At 34.7% G+C, this 20594-nt stretch overlaps 2 protein-coding genes across 2 annotated transcripts; one reads left to right on the forward strand and one right to left on the reverse strand.

Moving 5' to 3' along the window:
• The first annotated feature begins 15792 nt into the window (after window positions 1-15792).
• Window positions 15793-16716, forward strand: LOC107858178 (anther-specific protein TA-29-like). Its single transcript, XM_016702888.1, has one exon. It carries the CDS (start codon window positions 15793-15795, stop codon window positions 16714-16716), a length of 924 nt encoding a protein of 307 aa, XP_016558374.1.
• A 568-nt stretch (window positions 16717-17284) lies between these two features.
• LOC107859402 (stem-specific protein TSJT1) lies at window positions 17285-19295 on the reverse strand. Its single transcript, XM_016704403.2, has 4 exons — window positions 18884-19295; window positions 18092-18332; window positions 17725-17845; window positions 17285-17641 (listed from the first exon to the last, which is right to left on the reverse strand). The coding sequence occupies exons 1-4, from the start codon at window positions 19069-19071 to the stop codon at window positions 17448-17450; spliced, it is 744 nt and encodes a 247-aa protein (XP_016559889.1). The 5' UTR covers window positions 19072-19295; the 3' UTR covers window positions 17285-17447.
• Window positions 19296-20594: the final 1299 nt, after the last annotated feature.

The raw sequence follows: 20594 nt of genomic DNA on the forward strand, positions 1-20594 counted from the left end.
ATCTAACTTAATCAATTTAATTGAAACATATATTAAATCTATAATGTATATCTATATCTATAATTTATAATCTATATCTATAATCTATAATCTATATCTATAATTTATAATCTATAATCTATAGTTTATATCTATAATCTATATCTATATCTATAATATCTTAAAAGTGTGAAAACCTTAAAAATGTTATTTAAACTTTTTGTGCTTTATTAAAATACGATAAAATTGTCATTTATTATTTTTTAATTATATTTTAAAAATAAAAAATTCTCATTATTTTTTATAAACTAGACATATAATAGGAGCCCCAACAAACATTATCTTAGATATATAATAGGAGTCCTAACAAACATTATCTTATTTTTGGCAAAATAAAAACGTACAAATATAAATATAATGTAAAAAGGAAAGATATTGTAGGAGTCCAAAGACATTGTCTTTTTTCTTTTGGCAAAAAGAAATACGTATATTTTGCAAAAATTAGAAAACTCTTTTTTGTGAAAAATAAAAAAATCTCATTTACATTTTTGACAAAATATTTTTAATTTAGAAAATAAAAATCGAGGTAAGAGTCCTTTTTAGATTATAGTAGTCCTTTTTTTTTTTTTTCTCTTTCACAATCATAGTATCCTAATATAAATTATATAGGAGTCAAAAATTAAATTCTTTTTTGGTTTATGAATGCTCCTTATATAAATGGAGTAGCTTTGTTTGGTGATTAAATTACGTGAATAAAAGGTACGTACGCACAGTTTTTTTTTTTCTCTTAATGTTTTTTGTTTTTTTGTTCAATTTTTGTGCAATTCACTTTATTGTCATGTTATCAATTGTCCATTTGGATTGATAATAAATCATTATCAATTTCTCACAAATTCGACTCCAAATTTATGATTAGCTTAAATTATTTGACCATGAAAAGTGTTTGGCTCTATTTGAGTGGTTGTCATCTATTATATGTATTATGTTCTTAGTTAAAATATAATATTTTGATTGTCTCACTTTCATATTTTTTTCTCTATTTGTTTTGTTAAAGTGATTTTATTTTGATGGATACATTTTAAAAGGGAAAGAATTGGAATTCTATATAAGAAACTTCAATAGAAGAAAGGCAAGGCTTGGGTGCTTGATACCGGAATTATCAAGAAGATAAGAAAACACACTCAAAACAGTCCATAAATCCGAAGATTCAAGGGCCGTTTAGAGACCACACTCGAATTCAACAATAACAACAACAATGACGAGATAAAGGGTGTGTTTTAACACCGAAACAGCCAATCCAAAGTTAGATTAACAGCAACAATATGAAGACAAGATGAACAACAACAAAGATATAACAATGACAACAAGTCACAGGTTACAATACTAGAACAGGAACACCAACGATTAGGATAATGTAAAGATAGAAAGATAGACAAATGGAGATGTAATATTAACAACCCAAAAGCTTATTCCACTCTTGGACCTTTAATACCACACACAACATAAACCTATCTCTTACGTGACCTCAAGGGAACCGAAATCCCCAAGCAACCAACGTTTCTAAGCAAGCTACCAACACAAGGATTCCACCTTGCAAGACACTCTAAGGCGCTCTCAAAACATATCATCAAAGTCTAAATGACAAAATGACCTAATTGTTCTATTTATAGTCTAGGTCAACACTTGTTACATAAATGACCAAAAGGCCCTTAATGAGCCCAAACAAAGGGGCTTGGCTCTCCTGGACAGCTTTGGAGTGTTGGGACTTGTTCTACACTTCAAAGCTTGTTCCTTGGTTAGGCAGCCCCATAAGCTCGGGTCTTTCCTCGCGTCTTCATATCCTCGAGTTCTAAGATGCCTCTTTGACCCGTATTATCCTCCCCTCCTTAGAAAGGATTCGTCCTCGAATCTACAACGTGCAAAATAATAGGAAGGACAAGCAAACACAAGTTCCTCAAGGTATGAGGGTTAGGATTAGTGTAATCAATCATAACATCATGCCAAGGTGGCTCAAATTTCACATATAACCAAACATCCCTCTAATTCTCAAAAATGACACACCAATCACGGAAAACCCGAATTACATTCAAGACATGCTTAGCATCAACATAACCATGCCCAAACAATGCACACACGTCATTCCCGAATATGATTTGAAATGAATCAATATCACATTTCAAATGGTCGTCGTGGTCAAAGGGGGTAGAGTGTCCATGGACACGGGTGGAGGACATACTTCCTTTCCCGAAAACTACCACCATTACACTCATTGACACCCTTTATACTAATATGATCTACAACAAAAACAACTAGAGGGTCATCCTTAGTCAATCGGCCAACATGTTCAATATCACTATTTTTACACACAAGTTGGTCTTCATAACTTCCATAAGACAATGTACTATCACTTGCCACAATGGCTTCAACACTAGATGGATCAACTAGTGTTTCCACAATCTCAAGTTGTACATTATCATCACCAAATGAAGGCACATTCGGCTCACCTAAAGTCTAACTATCATTCACACTTAGTTGCCTACTAGCCTTATTCACTAGAGTGTAAGAGTTAGTTTGATTACCTTGTAGCTCATGTGGAGCATGTCCACTCACGGGAACTTGATTAGGAAGGCTTGGTTGCTCTATCAAGTTATCCAACTCCTTGCAAAGACAGCTTTCTGTCCCTTCTATTTTTCCTTCCACTCGGTCCATTATTCTTTTCATTCTCTCCATTCGACTACTAAGGTCATGTTTTATACCTATTATGGCAGCCATCAAATTGTTCATGATCACCTTTCCCGATGCCATAGTACCTATTAAGAACACTAAAACATAATAAAAATAATAACACGTTAATGTTAGCAAAAATCAGTCCACGAGTTGACTCAAAACAGTCCACAATTCCTCAATTTCACACTTTGACGTTTTCACTCTATTGGTCTCACAAGCGTTGATAACTCGCTCATACTCCAATGAGGTTACTTGGTCCCAATTGTGGCTCGAGATCGGAATAGATTCTTGTTTGAAACGACTCAAATACGTAATGTACGAACTTGAACCAAAAGATACTACGACTCAAAAACTAGAAAAGCACAAAACAAACAACGTTAACACAAAGAAGCGTATTCAAAAACTAATTTACAATCTAGTAGAGGAGTACTAGCTTGTCGATTAGTTATTAGAGTCAACAAACGAAACTAGGAACCAATAATAAGAAACTAAGAAAATCCAAATTTGAGCCAAAATTTTTTGTGTGAACAGTAACAGTGACGTGACAGTCACGTATTGGTTGCGGCCTAACAATTTTTTGATTTTTCAAAATTGAAAGTCTTGAACAATTGGTGATTTGGAATTGGTAGGAATTGTTTTGGAGGGAAACAAGTCTTGAAATCCTCTTCAAATTCAAAAGAATGGAAGACTTGACTTTTTGCACTAATTTCCTAAAACAAGGTCCTTAAAACAATGAAAGTTGTTGAGAAGTGATTAACTAGTTGATGGATGATTGCGAGTCTTACAAGACTAACAAGTTTTCACCTTTTTCCCTTCACTTTTTAAAGATCTAGTAGTCACTTTATTCATCAAGTTATAAGGTTGTAAGAACATCAAGAACATCTTCATCAACCACTAAGAACTCAACAATCCAAACGTCCACCTATAAAAACAACAACACCAACAAGTCACGGCTAAGACCACAATGAATAACAACAATCGGTCACTCTTCAAGTTCACAACAACAACTCCAACAAGTTCAAGCTCAAGTTCAAGTTTAGATTTTAGACTCAAAGTGTTAGTGAACAAGAAAGTCAACACTTAGAAACAACTAAACAAACAAAAATTCTTGACCAATACACAACAATAACACAATTTTCAGCCAAGAACACCAAATGGACAGTTTTGCAATTTTCTGGAAATTTCAGTTTTCAACCTTTTTAATTTTCAACCAAGGGAGCCCAAGATTGGTGTTGTAGGAACAAAACCAAAGATGGATCTGATACCAAATAATACCAAAATTATCAAGAAGACAAGAAAACACACTCAAAACTGTCCACAAATTTGAAAATTCAAGGACCATTTAGAGACCACACTCGGATTCAACAATAACAATAACAATGACGAGATAAAGGGTGTGTTTTAACACCGAAACAACCAATACAAAGTAAGATTAACAACAACAATATGAAGACAAGATGAACAACAATAAGGATATAACAATGACAACAAGTCACGGGTTACAATACTAGAACAAGAACACCAACGATTAGGACAAAGTAAAAATAGAAAGATAGACAAATGGAGATGTAATATTAACAACCCAAAAGCTTATTCCACTCTTGGACCTTTAATACCACACACAACATAAACCTATCTCTTACGTGACCTCAAGGGAACCGAAATCCCCAAGCAACCAACGTTTCTAAGCAAGCTACCAACACAAGGATTCCACCTTGCAAGACACTCTATGGTGCTCTTAAAACATATCATCAAAATCTAAATGACAAAATGACCTAATTGTTCTATTTATAGTCTAGGGCAACACTTGTTACATAAATGACCAAAAGACCCTTAATGAGTCCAAACAAAGGGGCTTGGCTTCTTGGACAGCTTTGGAGTGTTGGGAGTTGTTCTCTACACTTCAAAGCTTGTTCCTTGGTTAGGCATCCCATAAGCTCAGGTCTTTCCTCGCGTTTTCATATCCTCGAGTGCTAATATGCCTCTTTGACCCGTATTAGTGCTGGTAGTGGTACTTTCGGAATGCCCCTTATATTTTTTTTTCAATTTTATTCTATTAAATTACGTTGCCTTTATATCTTATGCACCACCATAACTTCAAAATGGTATTATTAGCAAATTTTAGTTTACAATTTTACTGCAAAAAAAAAGTCAATATTTTTCTTAAGTGATTTAGGTGAGACATGAAAATCTTGAAATTTGAATTTTAGAAGGTATTTTAATGTTAATATTAATTTTTTATATTTGGACCTAAATATTGAATAGAAATTTGATAGTTAAAATGACAAATTTTAATTTATTTCAAAGTTCTAAGCAATAAGTCGTCGATAATTTCTTGAAAACAACAACAACAACAAACCCAGTGTATTCCCATGTAGTGAGGTCTGGGGAGGGTAAGATGTACGCAGTCCATACCTCTACCTCTAAAGAAGTAGAAAGACTGTTTTCGATAGACTCCCGGCTCGAGACACGAAATACTAAACAAATTCATAGTAAAACATGGAACAAGATGGTATAACATAAATACGACACCCACAAGTAATAGTAAACAGAGAAAAGTAAACAAATTCGTAATAAAGCATGAAACAAGGTATCATAACAAGAATAATACCCCCACCAAGTAATTCCCTACACTAGCGACCCAAACTGACCCTAGCCTTCTGCCCTAATTCGTGTCTTCCAAATCTTCCTATCTTGGGCCATGTCCTCAGTGAGCTGTAATTGCTCTATGTCTCGCCTAATAACCTCTCCTCAGTACTTATTCGGCCTACCCCTACCCCACCTAAAACCATCCAAAGCTGGCCTCTCACACCTACGAATTGGGGCATCCATGCCTCTCCTCATCACGTGTCCGAACCATCTCAATTGGACTTCTCACATCTTATTCTCTACTGGAGTCATACCAACCTTCTCCCTAATAGTCTAATTCCGAACTCTATCCCCCCTAGTCATCCCACACATCCAACGCAACATCCGTATTTCCGCCACCTTCATTTTTTGAATATGGGAGTTCTTAACTGGCCAACACTCCGCTCCATACAACATGGCCGAGCGGACTGCCACCCTGTAGAATTTGCCTTTAAGCTTGGGCGGCACCTTCTTATCACACAACACCCCCGAAGCGAGCTTCCACTTCATCCATCCAGCCCCAATACGGTGTGAGACATCCTCGTCAATCTCACCGTTACCCTGAATCACAGACCCGAGATACTTGAAACTATCCCTCTTACATACTACCTGTGATTCCAACTTCACTACCACCTCATTCTCCAGCCTCACGTTATTAAACTTGCATTCCAAATACTCTGTCTTACTCCTACTCAACCTGAACCCTTTAGACTCAAGAGTTTGTCTCAACACCTCTAATTTATCATTCACACCCCTCCGCGTCTCATTAATCAAAACTACATCATCTGCAAAAAGTATACACCAAGGCACCTCTCCTTGAATACACCGCGTCAACACATCTATCACCAAAGCAAACAAAAAGGGACTAAGAGTAGATCCCTGATGCAATCCTGTCAAGACAGTGAAATGCTCTGAGTCTCCTCCCGTCGTCCTCACCTGAGTTTTAGCTCCATCATACATGTCCTTAATTGCTCTGATATATGCCACCGGGACTCCACTCACCTTCAAGCATCTCCAAAGCACCTCCCTAGGGACTTTGTCGTATGCCTTCTCCAAGTCGATAAACACCATGTGCAGGTTCTTCTTCCTTTCCCTATACTGTTCCACCAGCCTCCGTACGAGGTAAATTGCCTCCGTCGTCGAGCGGCCAGACATAAATCCAAACTAGTTCTCCGAAATAGACACTATCCATCTCAGCCTCACCTCAACCACTCTTTCCCAAATCTTCATAGAGTGACTCAATAACTTAATACCCGTATAGTTATTGCAACTCTGAATGTCACCCTTGTTCTTATAAGGAGGGATTATAGTACTCCACCTTTAAGCCTCGGGCATTTTCGCCGTCTTGAAAATTTCGTTAAACAATCCAGTTAACCACCTTAAACTAGCCTTGCCAGAAAACTTCCAAAAATCCACAGGTATCTCATCAGGCCCCGTTACCCTACCCCTTCGCATCCTGCGAACAGCCTCTCTAACCTCATCTACCTTAAAACATCTACAATAACTAAAATCCCGACACTCCTCTGAGTGCTCCAGCTCCTCTAACACAATAGCTCTATCCCCTTCATCATTCAAGAGCCTATGAAAATACGACTGCCATCTATTCTTAATATGGCCGTCCACCACCAACACTGTACCGTCCTCTCCCTTAATGCACTTTACCTGATCGAGGTCACGACCCTTTCTCTCCCTAGCTTTAGCGAGTCTAAATAACTTTTTCCCCTCCTTTCTCCTATAATCCTGCATACAAGCTCTCAAATGTTGCCGTCTTAGCCATCGTAACTGCTAACTTAGCCTCCTTCCTAGCTAACTTGTACTCTTTCCTGTTTACCCGCTTTTCTTCTTCGTCCTTACTCTCAACCAACTTAGCATACGCCCCTTTCTTGGTCTCCACTTTCTTCTTAACCTCTTCATTCCACCACCAATCCCCCCAATGATACCCGGCCCGGCCCCTAGAAACACCCAACACCTCACTAGCATTCTCCCTGATGCACCTAGTCACCCTATCCCACATACTATCCACGTCCCCCCTACACTCCCACACCCCCATTCTCGCCAACTTCTCCCCTATATCCCACGTATTCACTGGCATTAAGCCGCCCTACTTAATTCTAGGTCTACACTACTCACCCCTTCTCTTTTTATCCTTCTTTATACCCAAATCCATAACTAAGAGCCTATGCTGGGTCAAAAGATTGTCACTCGAGATAACCTTACAGTCCTTACACAACACCCTATCCCTTTTCCTAAGCAATAAAAAGTCAATCTGGGTCTTGGCTATCACGCTTCGGAAGGTGATCAGGTGATCGTCCTTCTTCGGGAAGCCCGAGTTCACCGCCACCAGCCCAAAGAACCTCGCAAAATCCAATAGAGTAGCCCTTTCTTTATTTCTTTTCCCAAAACCAAAACCACCATGCACATCACCAAAGCCTCCCGGTAACGCCCCGATGTGCACATTGAAATCTCCTGCTACAACAATCTTCTTCGAGCTAGGCACGCCTCTCACCACCTCATCCAAAGGCTCCCAAAACCGCATCTTCTCCTCCCCATCCAAGCCCACTTGCAGCGCATAAGCACTACACACGTTCAGGGTAAAACCCCCAATGACCAACTTAATAGTCATCAACCTATCGCTGATCCTCTTTACCTCTACTACCTGACCTCTAAGCTCTTCATCTACTAAGATGCCAACTCCATTCCTACGCCTCTCGCTCCCAGAGTACCAAAGCTTATAACCATCCACATCCCTAGCCTTAGACCCTACCCACTTGATTTCTTGAACACACGCAATATTAATCCTCCTCTTTCTAAAAATTTTCACAAGCTCTATGGACTTACCCTGAAGAGTCCCTATATTCCAAGACCCAACCCTCAGCCTACCAACTCTATCAACACGTCCTCCTCTACCGCCCCTGAGGCCAAACTTTGGCCTTCCTCCCACCCCCGTCCTTTCCTCTTCCCCCACCCCCACAACAACCCCCTGCCCCAACCCCCTCAGACATGACCCTATCCAACCATCAACGCCCACAACCACTACTACAAAAAATTATAAGAAAATATAAACAATGGTAGTAACAAAGCAGCAGCAGGAAATACAAGGCTCACACAAATTAGAAGAAATAATCAAGAAACAAAACTAAACTCAAATAGGTCAAAAAAAATAAAATCAAAGTAAGGACAAAACTAACAGTAAGAAAAATAGAGCACACTAATGGCCTGACACCAAGGACAGCCAAACAAATAATAAGGAGCGGTGCAAGTCACGAATATACTACATCAGACACGCAAGTCAAGATACAGGAGATAGTACGATAAATAATATGAAGCAACATAAGAGGTTCAAAAACAGCAAGACAATAAAGACACCCTCAAAGCACACACTATATCCAAATTTTAAGAACAACAACTACTAGAAATCCAAATAACAGATAGGAAATCCCACGCAAATTATAGGCAACAAAAATATCAAAAAATTGCGCAATAAAATAAAGATCAAGGGTTAGAAGTCACCGAAATACGTATATCATGTAATCTGCTCTTGCTTGTTGTGCTGGAACCCGGCAAATTGGGTCGCTAGAATTACTTCTCCGGAAAGTCGCTGGCTCAAATCTGGACAGTAGTTGCAATATCTGGTAGAGAACCCTACCTGGATTTTTTGGCTCCGCCGCCTTCACCACCGACGTCCGTCGAACCAGTCGAACCGTCGCACCAGTTCGCCGAATTCAAGTATCACAATGGAGTTTACCAAAAATAGATGAAGTAGAAAATGAACAGTGGCAGCGACGCTTTTGTTGGCAGCGGTGGTGGCAGGTTTGGATGGCTTCGTCGGTCTGGTGAAAAAAAGGGTCAGCGACAGGTCGGATTTGGTGGAGATGCAACAGCATCGGTGGCTTCTGGACGACGTGCTCGTGGATGGTGGAGGCACAGAGTTGATGAGGTTTCACCGGCGATGGCGGCGGTGGAGGGAGGAGAGAAAGAGGGAGGCAGCGATGCAGTGGTGCGGCTTACGGGCAGCGTGGCGGTGCTGGTTCTTCGAAGAAGGGGTGAGGCAGTAAGAGAGGAGAGAGGAAAGAGAGACTTCTGTAGGAGTAGCTTCCAAGGCTTAAAATGGCCTTGCCAGAAAGAAGAGATGTGTAATTAAACTTCAAAAAATTTAACTATTTTAGAAACTTAAAGTTTTTTTTGGTATTTATTTTGTAACTCAAATATATTAACGTGAGACACATGTGCAAAGTACGTATACTAAAGTAATGTATTAAAAGGGTGAAAAGTATTAGAAATATTGTTTGAACTTTTTACCCTTCATTAGAAGTGTTTGTTGTATATAAAATCGTCTTTTCACTATTTTTTTAATATTTAAGATTTAAAAATTAATTAAATATATTTATGATAATGGTAAAACCTTTCCTTATTAGAAGTCATCAGAATTAATGACAACTAATACTTTTTTCATTAGCTGAAAACTCCTAAATCAACTAAATTTGATTTTAAGAAGATTTGAAAAATCTAGAAATAAATATAAAAGCGTTAGAATAAAAAAAAATTTAGAAGTATCAAATTTTTAAAAGTTTTAAGTACGTAATAAGAATGTTATCAATGATTTTGTAAAAGTTACAAGAAACATACTCCTATTTGTACTTTTTCTTATTATTTTAATTTTGATTCATGTGTATTCTTGAATTTATTATCATCACACTTTATGCTTTCATAATCAACAATTGATAGCGAATTCTCTTCTTTTAATTTCTTGTGTTTCTCTTTTAGATGAGAATTTTTAATCGAAAATTTGGAAGAATTTCCCGCCAAATGAATCAATGATGTGTCTCTCTTAGTTTCTGACAACAAGGAAAAGAGGTACTGCTTAGCAAACAGAAAAGTGATATCCATCAACCACTTAAAACTTTTGGTGATAAAATATATATGTGATTGTACTAACATATATGTTTATACTTACATTATTATTAAAGTGTTAAGAATCTTTGAAAAGTGATTTAAATTTTTACGTTGCATTAAAAATTTTCGCAATAGATAAAATCATTTAATTTTAGATAATCAAACGTTACACGTGTGAGGCACATGCGGTTAATATATATATATATATATATAATATTAAAAGTGTGAAGAGCCTTAGAAATATTGTTTGAACTTTTTGTTCTTCATTAAAAGTTTCTACTTTAGACAAAATTGTCTTTTAACTATTTTCATAATATTTAAAGATTTAAAAATTAATTAAATATTTATAGTAAAACTTTCCTTACTAGAAGTCTTCAGAATTAATGATAATTAATACCTTTTTTATTAGTTTAAAAATCATTTAGAAAAAAGACAAATTCCATTTAGAAAAGATAACAATTTCTTTTTTTTAAAAAAAAAAAAAACTCCCGAATAAAAATTTACATTAAAGATTTATTTTTTTAATAGCTAAGGAAAGAAATATAAAAATTCCAGTTGTATTGTGCATCTATTTCAATTTTTCGGTTAGTACATTCTTCATATTACCATACATTTAATTCTTTGATTCGTAATTACAAATTTACTTTATTTTTGGTTAGATATTTCAATTTGATTTTCATATTATTGTTAACTTAACTTGATCATGATGTGGTTTGTTTTTTCTTTCTTTCACCACTTAAATTTGGTGTAGTTGTATTTGGAAAGTAATTTGAATTTTTTGCACTTCATTAAGAATATTTTCAATAGACAAAATCGTTTAATTTTAATAATCAAAAGTTACACGTGCGAGGTACATGCAACTAAACTAGTATTTTTTAAAAGAGTATATCTCAAAATAAATAGTCATATAATATCATAGATTAAATTTCATAAACGAACTACTATATATATTATTAAATATTTTTTTTACTTTATTTGATGATTTTAAAGTTAGAGTCGGATGAAATCATGTTTGATTAGAGTTTTTGAACTTTTACATATGTTAAAAGGGAATTGGATCATTTGCTTCCAATGAAAACAGATGTTGATTCGCTTCAACTTGTACTTTACTTGACAGATGACACATTATGTCAAAATTCATCAATCTTTTTTTATTGTAGGTGTTTTCCACACAGTGCATAATCCCCAAGTTTGCTATGTATATAAAGAACAAAATAGATTAACAGATGCCCTAGTATCTACTACTATCGGTTTTGATGGCACCTCCTCGACATTAATAGTGCTTTTTCTTAGAATCTCCACCATCTCTAAGGGATATTTTGAGCTTCAACAAACAGGGAGATTTAATACCTAGAAGAATGAAGACTTTGTCAAATCACTCAGCTATATGTAATATAATAGCTATGAATGCTACTACTCCTAGCACTGATTAGGTTGTAAATAATGTAGATGCTACGGTTTTTGTAATAACTGAGCCAGCAGAAGTGGCTCCTTGTTAAATAAACAAAATTCGCTTCTCTACGAAAAACAAAAAAAGGGAATTGGAGGTTTCGAAATGAAAATTAAACACATACTTGAGTAGTTTTGCTAGCAAAAAAAATGAAAAGAACAAAAAAGTGGTTTTGAGAAAAATCAGAAAGTCAACTGATGTGATGAATAATGTTACTACCTTGAGCTAATAGCACTCAAGGTAGGCATTTCTCTAGCCATTCAACACAACCTCTCTTCTATTGAAATCACTAATGATTCTCTTGAAATCTTGCATATGCTTAGAGATGGAAATGATCACTATGATGGCATCATTAATCTTTGCAGGTCAAAGCTAAGAGAGGTGGGCTGCCCAGCAGTCCACTATTGCTTTAGGGAACAGAATCAGGTCGCAGACAAGCTCGCCAAACATGGGGCGGCCTCAAACTACCTTGAAGAAGCCCATCTTTTGCTAGTTTCACCTATGTATATTCATCAAAATTTGGGAGCAGACATGAGAGGAACTTATTTTGAAAGATCTGTAAATTCAAATGCTCAATCCTTAGCTGAGAAATTTAGCTACTCTTTTGTAATTAACCCGGGCTGAACCCTGTGCCCTTGTGCTACTATTTCTTTGCGTTTCTATATTAGCATGTACCCTTACCACCCAAAAAAAAAATGTGACTACGTAGTAATTTTGTTGATCGTAGAATTACTTTACCAAAAATACACTTAAATATTTATCAGATTCAATTGATGGATAAGGTAAGGAGAGGGAAAATAGGAGAGAGCTCACAAGGTGGAAAATCAAATTCTTAATAAATAAAATTTTAATCAATGAACCCATTGAGCTACTAAAATTGTCGAACACCGTTACAATCTTAGTGCAACAAACAAATATTTTATAGTTTTAATTTGCCTAGAAGGCAAAATTAAGGCTGTAGAATGGAAAAAAGAGATAGTTATAGGAAGTAACTAAAGCAATTTCTCCTATATTTTATTTCTGAGTAAATACATAACTACCCCACTGATATTGACCGAGATTTTTAAAAAGACACCTAAACTTTGAATTTGACCCATTACCCCACGATTCTTACTTAATCCGTTGCAAACACACCATTTTTCGCTGAATCTCAGTCACAACAAGGAGAGTGAAATACACACGCCAATCAGGTGCTGCCACGTGTCAAATACGTTTAATTTATATTTTTTAAAATTTTTTTTAATGAAATTTTACTTTTTATTTAATTTAACACCCTACCCCACCCCATCCAGCAATTCCCCCCTGCAACTTTCCTCCACTCTCCACCCCCATTCAGCACCCCCACCCCCGTCCAACACCCTTACCCCATCAACATCTCCCCCAAACACCCCAACCCCCCTCCGTCACCATTCTCTCTTTCCATCCATTTTTTTTTTCAAATCAATTCAAAAAATAATTTTATGATTGAATTGAGAGTTTTATGATTGAATTGAGTTTTAAAGATTGTTAAATGATATGATTTAACTGAAAAATTGCGCTTTAATGCTATGATTTAAAAAAAAAAAAGTTTCAATGGAGGAGCTTTAATGGTGACATTGTGTTGAAGAGCTTTAATGGTGTTGAAGAAGATATTGTGTTGAAGAAGAAATGGTGGGTAGTTAAATGATATGATTTAGTTGTAAAATGGAGATTTAATGAATATTTATTTTTTTTTAAAAAAAAAACCTTCAATGGAAGCTTTAACAGTGAATTGAGTTGAAGAAGAAAGAGTGGGTGGGTTGGGGGGAGGTGGAGAGGGGGTAGGGATAATTTTAAAAAAAATATATTTTTTTAAATATAAATTATATATTAAATTTTTTTATATGTGGTAGCTTTTAATTGGTCAAAAAAGTCAAATTCAAGCCCTTTCACGCGCTTGTGGCGCGTGTATACACGCAGAGGATCAAAATGATGTATTTGCAATGAAATAAAGAAAAATCATGAAGTAATAAGTCGAAGTTAAAATTTAGGTATCTTTTTGTAAATCTCAAACAAGATAAAGAAATAGAAAAGGAAAGGATTCTGATAAGAGTAACTTTTAGTAGAAGAGGTTAGAGGTCCTAAATATGTCATATGCGTGAAATGTCTAGATAATAGTTAGAAGTGAAGTTGAATTTGAAGATAAGAAATTACTTCTTTAATTTGAATTTGAATACATAAATAGTTGATCAACTTGTCAAGCTTGACAACCTTAGGAACTAAGTTTGGTGGTTTATAAATAACCACTCTTTGTACATTTTTATTGATACATCAAAGTTATAAAATAAAAGTATTACTAAAAAATTTTGAAATTCTCTTCTTTTTTTAAAATTTAATATTATTAATATTTTATCTTTATTTATATATATAACAGTATATAAGTTTTTATTGTTACTGATTTCCAGTCCCTTCCATTTTATATAGTCTCGTGACTTATCCTGTCCTCCTCCTCCTCCTTTCTTTCGGTACGTCGGCTTCGTTCTTTGTGCACACAATATCATGACTTAAAATTATATCGAAATAAAATAAGTTAATTATTTTATTTTAGTCCTGAAATTTTGTATTAAAATGGTGAAATAATCAGTTGTTTCACGTGAAAAGTGGAATAAGCTATTTTCATAAAATATCTCAATTAAATAAAATATATAAAAATTACATAAATCTCATTTTTGAAACTAATTACTTTCTATTTGAATTTTTTAAAATATACTAAAAATCTCTTATTTATTCCATACAGATACATCACATTCTTTTGAATATATATTTAATTTAATACAAATATATCACTTAATTTATACGAAGTTTTTAAGTAAATTCAAATATTTATATAATTATTTAAAATATTAAAATATTATAATAAGTTTATTGTGGTATGATGTAATTTTTTGGTAAACATGAAAGAAAATGTCATTCTAAGTTATAAGGACAAGCTTCATTAAGTATTATCACTTCATTACATATTTTCTTCTTATCTGAGAGTTACTCTCGACGCCTGTATCATTAATCCGTTTTGAAATTTCTCATGACCCGAAAATAACTATACATTCTAAATTACCTATAAGCAGAATCGTTATTCTTAGTAACGTTTTTATCTTAAAAAGTGACTACTGATGATGATTTTAATGTCAAATTTCATTCAAAAATTCTGACGTGACAGAGTCTTGAGTTGATTTGACAGTATCGTTACTCGAAGTAACGTTTCAAAGCTAAAACATAATTCATAATAATAAATTTAACGTTAGATTTGTACAAAGATTTTGATGTGACAGAGTTTCATTACTCATACTAACATTTTATGTCAAAAATGTTACTGAAAGTAACGATTTCTACTCTAACTCATCCACAACTCTTTTTGATCCGTTAATTTTTTAAAACATAATACGTTACTGACAACAACGTTTGTACTAGTTTTGTAAAGTTTCAAAAAAACCATATTCCTTTCATGAATTAATTTAAAAAATAATTTATTTTGATCGAGAATTCATACACATCATTCAAGCGGATTGTAATTGTTTTATATAAATAGTAGTACCAAATAAAATGTTGTAGCTAGCAAGAGTGTTTGCAGTAAATTCAAAAAACATTTTCCCCAAAAATACTTTTAAAAATAAAATACCCAAATTCAGTTCTTTTTTCTGAATGACCACACTGTCAGCCCAACTTGTTATACCTCAGCTAATACCACAGGATACCGATCACCTCATAGTGTCAGGCCAACTTGCATACCTCGACTAATACCACAGGATACCAATCACCTCACACCAACGACTAGTAACAACTATTGCCAAATTCAGTTCTTTTGTTCCTTTTCTTGAATAGACATCTTGGCACAACTTCATAGTGTAATTTCACTAGTGAAATCGAGGTGAGACAAAATTTTTGTACTTTTTTCCTCACACTAAGTCCATGTTTCCAACAAATTCATACATGATACCTTAATGTTGCCTAAGATTTGCCTTTTTCTGGGAAATGCTTCAACAAAAATTTGTTTTTCATGTTGTTGTGTTAGGAATTTGTGGCCTATATATACCCTAGTGCTGTAATAGTATAGCATCATCACTAATCAAATCAGTCTTTTCTTAAAGAAGCTAGCTAAAATGGCAGCTCCAACATGTGTTTTCATTTCTTTTATAGTTTTGCTAAGCTTAGCAATATGCTCTGCCCAGCCACTTGATGTTCGCAAAATTAAGTCTAAGGAAACTGATCATCAGAGTCACAAAGTTAACACTTTGAGTAATGTCGATGTCACAGGCTTTGGAGGCATTGGTGGTGGTGGTGGAGGGGGCGGTGGTGGATTTGGCATTGGCATTGGTGGTGGTAGATTTGGCTTTGGCATTGGTGGTGGTGGTGGTGGTGGTGGATTTGGCCTTGGCATTTATGGCAGTATCCCTGTCTACAATGTCCCAGGCTATGGTTTCCCAGTCTATCCTCGTGGTTGTGGTTATGTGTGTCCTGCTAATAATCCCACTGGAGAAATCACTGCACTCACAATCTCAGGATTATCACACTCCACCAGACCATACCGATGCAGGCCCGGGCCAAACATGGCTGTCAACAAAGATTCTAATTCCGAACTACTTCTACACTTTGTTGACACAGTGCAAGACAAACATGAACATCCACGCTATGGAAAACACAGTGAAGAAGTAGGTCTCCGTGTAGGGGGAGGTAGACGTTTAGGATTTGGTCGTGGTAATGGCAGAGGAACGGATGATATTGATACCTCTGAGTATAATAGATATGGATTTAACCCAGGTTTAAGCTGTGGCTATTTATGTCCACGCAACAGTCCATATGGAGGAATCACTGACTTCCATATCTCAGGATTATCAAATTTCAATGGACCTTACAGATGTCGACCAGATATGTGTGACGATGTCGATTGTCATGAAGTTCTTCTACACTTTGTTCCTCCAAAGCATGACAAACACGAGAGCCAACATGATCATCCAGTAGAGAGGAGTGAAGAGAGAGAAGCTGGTCGTAGGTCAGAGCAGCGAGAGGAAGAAATCATAAACTAGCTCCACTCCCCACCCGAATCCAAGAAAAAGAAACTTGCATGTAATTATGTTATGTAGCTTCAGCCAAAAAACACTATACAGTGTCTAACAAGTTACCTACTTACAAGGAACTAAATAAAACTTGTTCATCCACTGTTAGATATGGAACTGCTACTGTATTTTGGAACATATGTGCTGAATATTAAACTAAGTAAATTGGAAGAAAATGAAATCAATGAGTACAATGCTGAAAGATATTGACAAGGCAATCTTAGTTGTCAGCGAATGAAACACAAAGGAACTTTGCTCTAACTGAAAAAGGATTAGCTGAATTCATTTGATTGCACTAAACAGAGTTCATGGGGATATGTATTTGTTGATAGGAAAACGAATAAGCAAAGAAACTAATTTGCCTGTGTCCAAAGGGATCCACTAAATCAGACCTATGAGCCTTTGTAATATTATGTGATTCTCATCATGTTTTACTTCACTGATCCTATCATCAATAACAGAAGTAGACGCTTAAGCACACTGTTTGGATCGAAAATCTTGGATGGAGCCATAAGATTATTAGGTAAGCGAACACATGTTTAGTGAGAAACAGTAGATTGATGATGAAAAAATTACTGCAGCAACATATGATTTCAGATAATTTCACAAGATGGCCATAAAGTAGTATACTATCTGTGATCTAACATTATTACACTCATGACTCAACTTGGGCAGATCGTCAAAGTTTCAAGCCATCGGTCTCATTCAACCGTAGTGGCACCTGCCCAATTTGCAGCACTTCCACGACGTGGAATGCTGTGCAGTTTTGTATACAAGTCCACCTGGAAAATCACAGCGTTGACATTTCCATCATCATCTTCACGCGCAATAGCTTTTACTTTGTGCATTGGGTGATCAAAGCTTATTAGCCCAGTGTCACTTATGAAGATACACCCTGTGCAATCAGCTTTTACACATTAAACTCTGCTTGATATCCAAAAACATTGAATTGAACTTAAGAGGGTTTGATTAAGTAACCTGGAGGAAATGGGGTATACAATTTCCCACAAGAAGCTTGAAGGAATTCTGAATCATCGGAACATACTAATGATCCATCAGTAGCAGTTCCCCAGTGTAATGGGACACTTCCATCGCGATCCTAGATTGTTTAGAGAAACATCAAGTTTATTCTGATAAAGAATTTATGTTATATATACTGATAACATAAAGATTCTTTTCCACTATCAATATAGTATTAACGTATGGCAGTAGGTTAGTATAATAGAGGTTCTCCTGTTACTGTCTTATAGGTGACCTGATTATGTAAATAGTTTTTACACCATCAGTGCATAGAAACTCTACCGGAAATACTACGAAAGCAATATAGTTTTTCTACTGTGCTCACCCTAGCAAGAAAAAGAGTAGAAGCTTTAGAGTCAAACAGAATGAAAGCAAATTTGCCTTCAAGTTCTTTGATGACTTGATCAGGAGGATACGGCGCCCGATCCCTTAAAACCTTGTAAGCCTCGACCATTATCATTGCCTCTGTAGCTTGTCTTGACAGACCATAATGTTTCCTCAAATCATAGGTGTTGTCTAAACCACCAGAAAAGATGCAGAATATATCATCCATCACCACAATAGACCTAATGTTAAACAAAACAAAAGAAAAAGAAATCCTTCTTTAGATTGTTTATTGATCCAATCTTGAAACATAATACTACTTCCTCTTACTTTCCTTTTCGATCTGTTCCAAAAAGAATGACTCTTTCCTTTTTCGACAATTCTTCCATTCAACTTTCCACACGACATATTAAGAGCATTAATATTAAAAAGCATTTTGATATATTACACATATATGTAGTTTAAGATCACAAGATTTAAAAATCTTTAATTTTTTCTTAAATTTTGCGTCAAATCAAAATCAGACAAACAAATTGAAATAAAGCGAGTAATTTGCAAGAGAAGTAAAGTTCTCCCTTTTAGTTTAGTACACTCCTCAATGTGCAAAAAAACAAATCCAAGCATAAATCGGAAATGAAACTACTCCAACTCTCTACATCTGCCCAAGTTTCAGTAGGCACAGCTAGCCAGCTCGTAGGACGTAACAACTACTCAGAACAGCTGAGGTACGCGCAAACTGATCTGAACATTATCATTATAAAAGAAAACATTAGTTCCAATACTTAACTTTTACCTTGGATGTGAAGGGGTTTCATTTCCATGAGAAAAAGCCATGAAATTCCCATTAGAAAGTTGGTAAAAAGTTAAGTCTGGCTTCCATGATTTGAAACTTTCTGCAATTTCTTCCTTTGTTTTAGCCTCCTTTTTCTGTCTCAGTTCTGGAGGAGGCTTCCCAATGGACTGTTCAAACACAGCCAACATGTTTTTTGGACAAATAAAGATCAAAACTTTTCAAGAATCCCAAGTTAAAAACTTTTCAAGAACCATAAAAAAAAAAAAAACAGTACAGCACATTCTGGTTACTTATATATAATTAAATAAATTATAATTAATGTAGAAAATTTGAGCTGACATGCTTATCAAAATAATTGTAACCGAAAACAAAGTACTGACGTGGCATCAACAATGGTAATGGAGCATCTGTCACATCTCTTCATGGTTCATTATGACACTTATTATTAACTCAATGCTTTACACATCTTTCACCCCATAATTTTTACTTCACCCGTCACATTTCATGTGTTATAATTTTCTTATTTGATGCCATCCAAAAATATATTATTATCTTTTTTTCATTTAGTAATTATTTAATTACATCATTTCTATTTTATTTTTATTGAATTTCACTTAATGAGAAGTAATAATTAAAAAACAGACATTAAATAATTTTAAAAGGAGTAATTTTATAAACTTTATAAAATCGTTATTTATTTCTTAAACTCTATATCTGATCGAGTAGCAACACGGAATATTTATGATCAATTTAACTTTCTAATTTAACTCTATATATATATGATCAATTTAACTTTCTAATTCGCAAATGAAAACACGGCGTAACTTTTCTTATAATTTGAATTCAAGATATTTAGTAATTGTTTGGTCATGAAATTACTTTTTTCAGGAGTTGGAGTTGGAGTTGTGTTTGGTCATGTCTTTTGAAATTTTTTTTAGACTTTTGAAAAATCTTTTTTACATATGATTTTATGGCTTCAACTTTTAAAAATTATCAAAATCATCCAACTACTAATTTACCTACTAACATACAACCAAATGTTGAGAAAATAATTTATGTCTTCAATTAATAAAATAATTAATAACAAAAAAATTATTATGATTGTTATTCTTCTAAAATTTGAATAAAAATATCACAAGCACCAGCCAAATAAGTTTATCTAACCATAATCGATCAAATAGAGAAAAATCTATTTTGATAAATATGATTGATAGATATAAATATATTTTATATATTCTTAAATTTATTGATAAAAATTCTTAATTATTTTCACTTGAATTAATTATTTTACTGAATTTGGTCTTTTTAAAAAAATTAAGGAATTTAATTAATCAGAGGAGTTTGTGTAAAAATTTAAAAATTGAGGTTATATGTAATAATAATGGAAGTTGAAATTGGAAGTGGAAAAAAGAAAAACAACAAAAAGTTGTTTTCCATTTTTAGAATTTTATTCCGGAATTATTTTTCAAAGTTTCACGATCAAACACCATAATTTTCAACTCTAAAAAAAAAAGAAAAAATATTCACGACCAAACGGTCCTTAATTAGAATATTTTATTAAAAATTGAGGTATTCAATTAAAATATAATTTAATTTTAGTTTATAAATAAAATGCTCTGATAAATTTCAGAGACTAACTACGAATATATGTTATTAATGGGATAGATTTCTCCGAACATGGTTTTGAAGCTCCACATCTATGAGGCACTAC

Source organism: Capsicum annuum, chromosome 2, assembly GCF_002878395.1.
Source record: "Capsicum annuum cultivar UCD-10X-F1 chromosome 2, UCD10Xv1.1, whole genome shotgun sequence".
NCBI lineage: Eukaryota > Viridiplantae > Streptophyta > Magnoliopsida > Solanales > Solanaceae > Capsicum > Capsicum annuum.

What these genes read in the sequence shown, in the direction of transcription:
- LOC107858178 (XM_016702888.1), top strand. Translation starts at nt 15,793, where the DNA reads ATGGCAGCTCCAACATGTGTTTTCATTTCTTTTATAGTTTTGCTAAGC.
- LOC107859402 (XM_016704403.2), bottom strand. Translation starts at nt 19,071, where the DNA reads ATGTTGGCTGTGTTTGAACAGTCCATTGGGAAGCCTCCTCCAGAACTG. An exon ending in CTACTCTTTTTCTTGCTAGG is followed by an intron (nt 17,846 to 18,091) that starts GTGAGCACAGTA and finishes TAAACAATCTAG; the next exon opens with GATCGCGATGGAAGTGTCCC. An exon ending in GTATACCCCATTTCCTCCAG is followed by an intron (nt 17,642 to 17,724) that starts GTTACTTAATCA and finishes CTGATTGCACAG; the next exon opens with GGTGTATCTTCATAAGTGAC.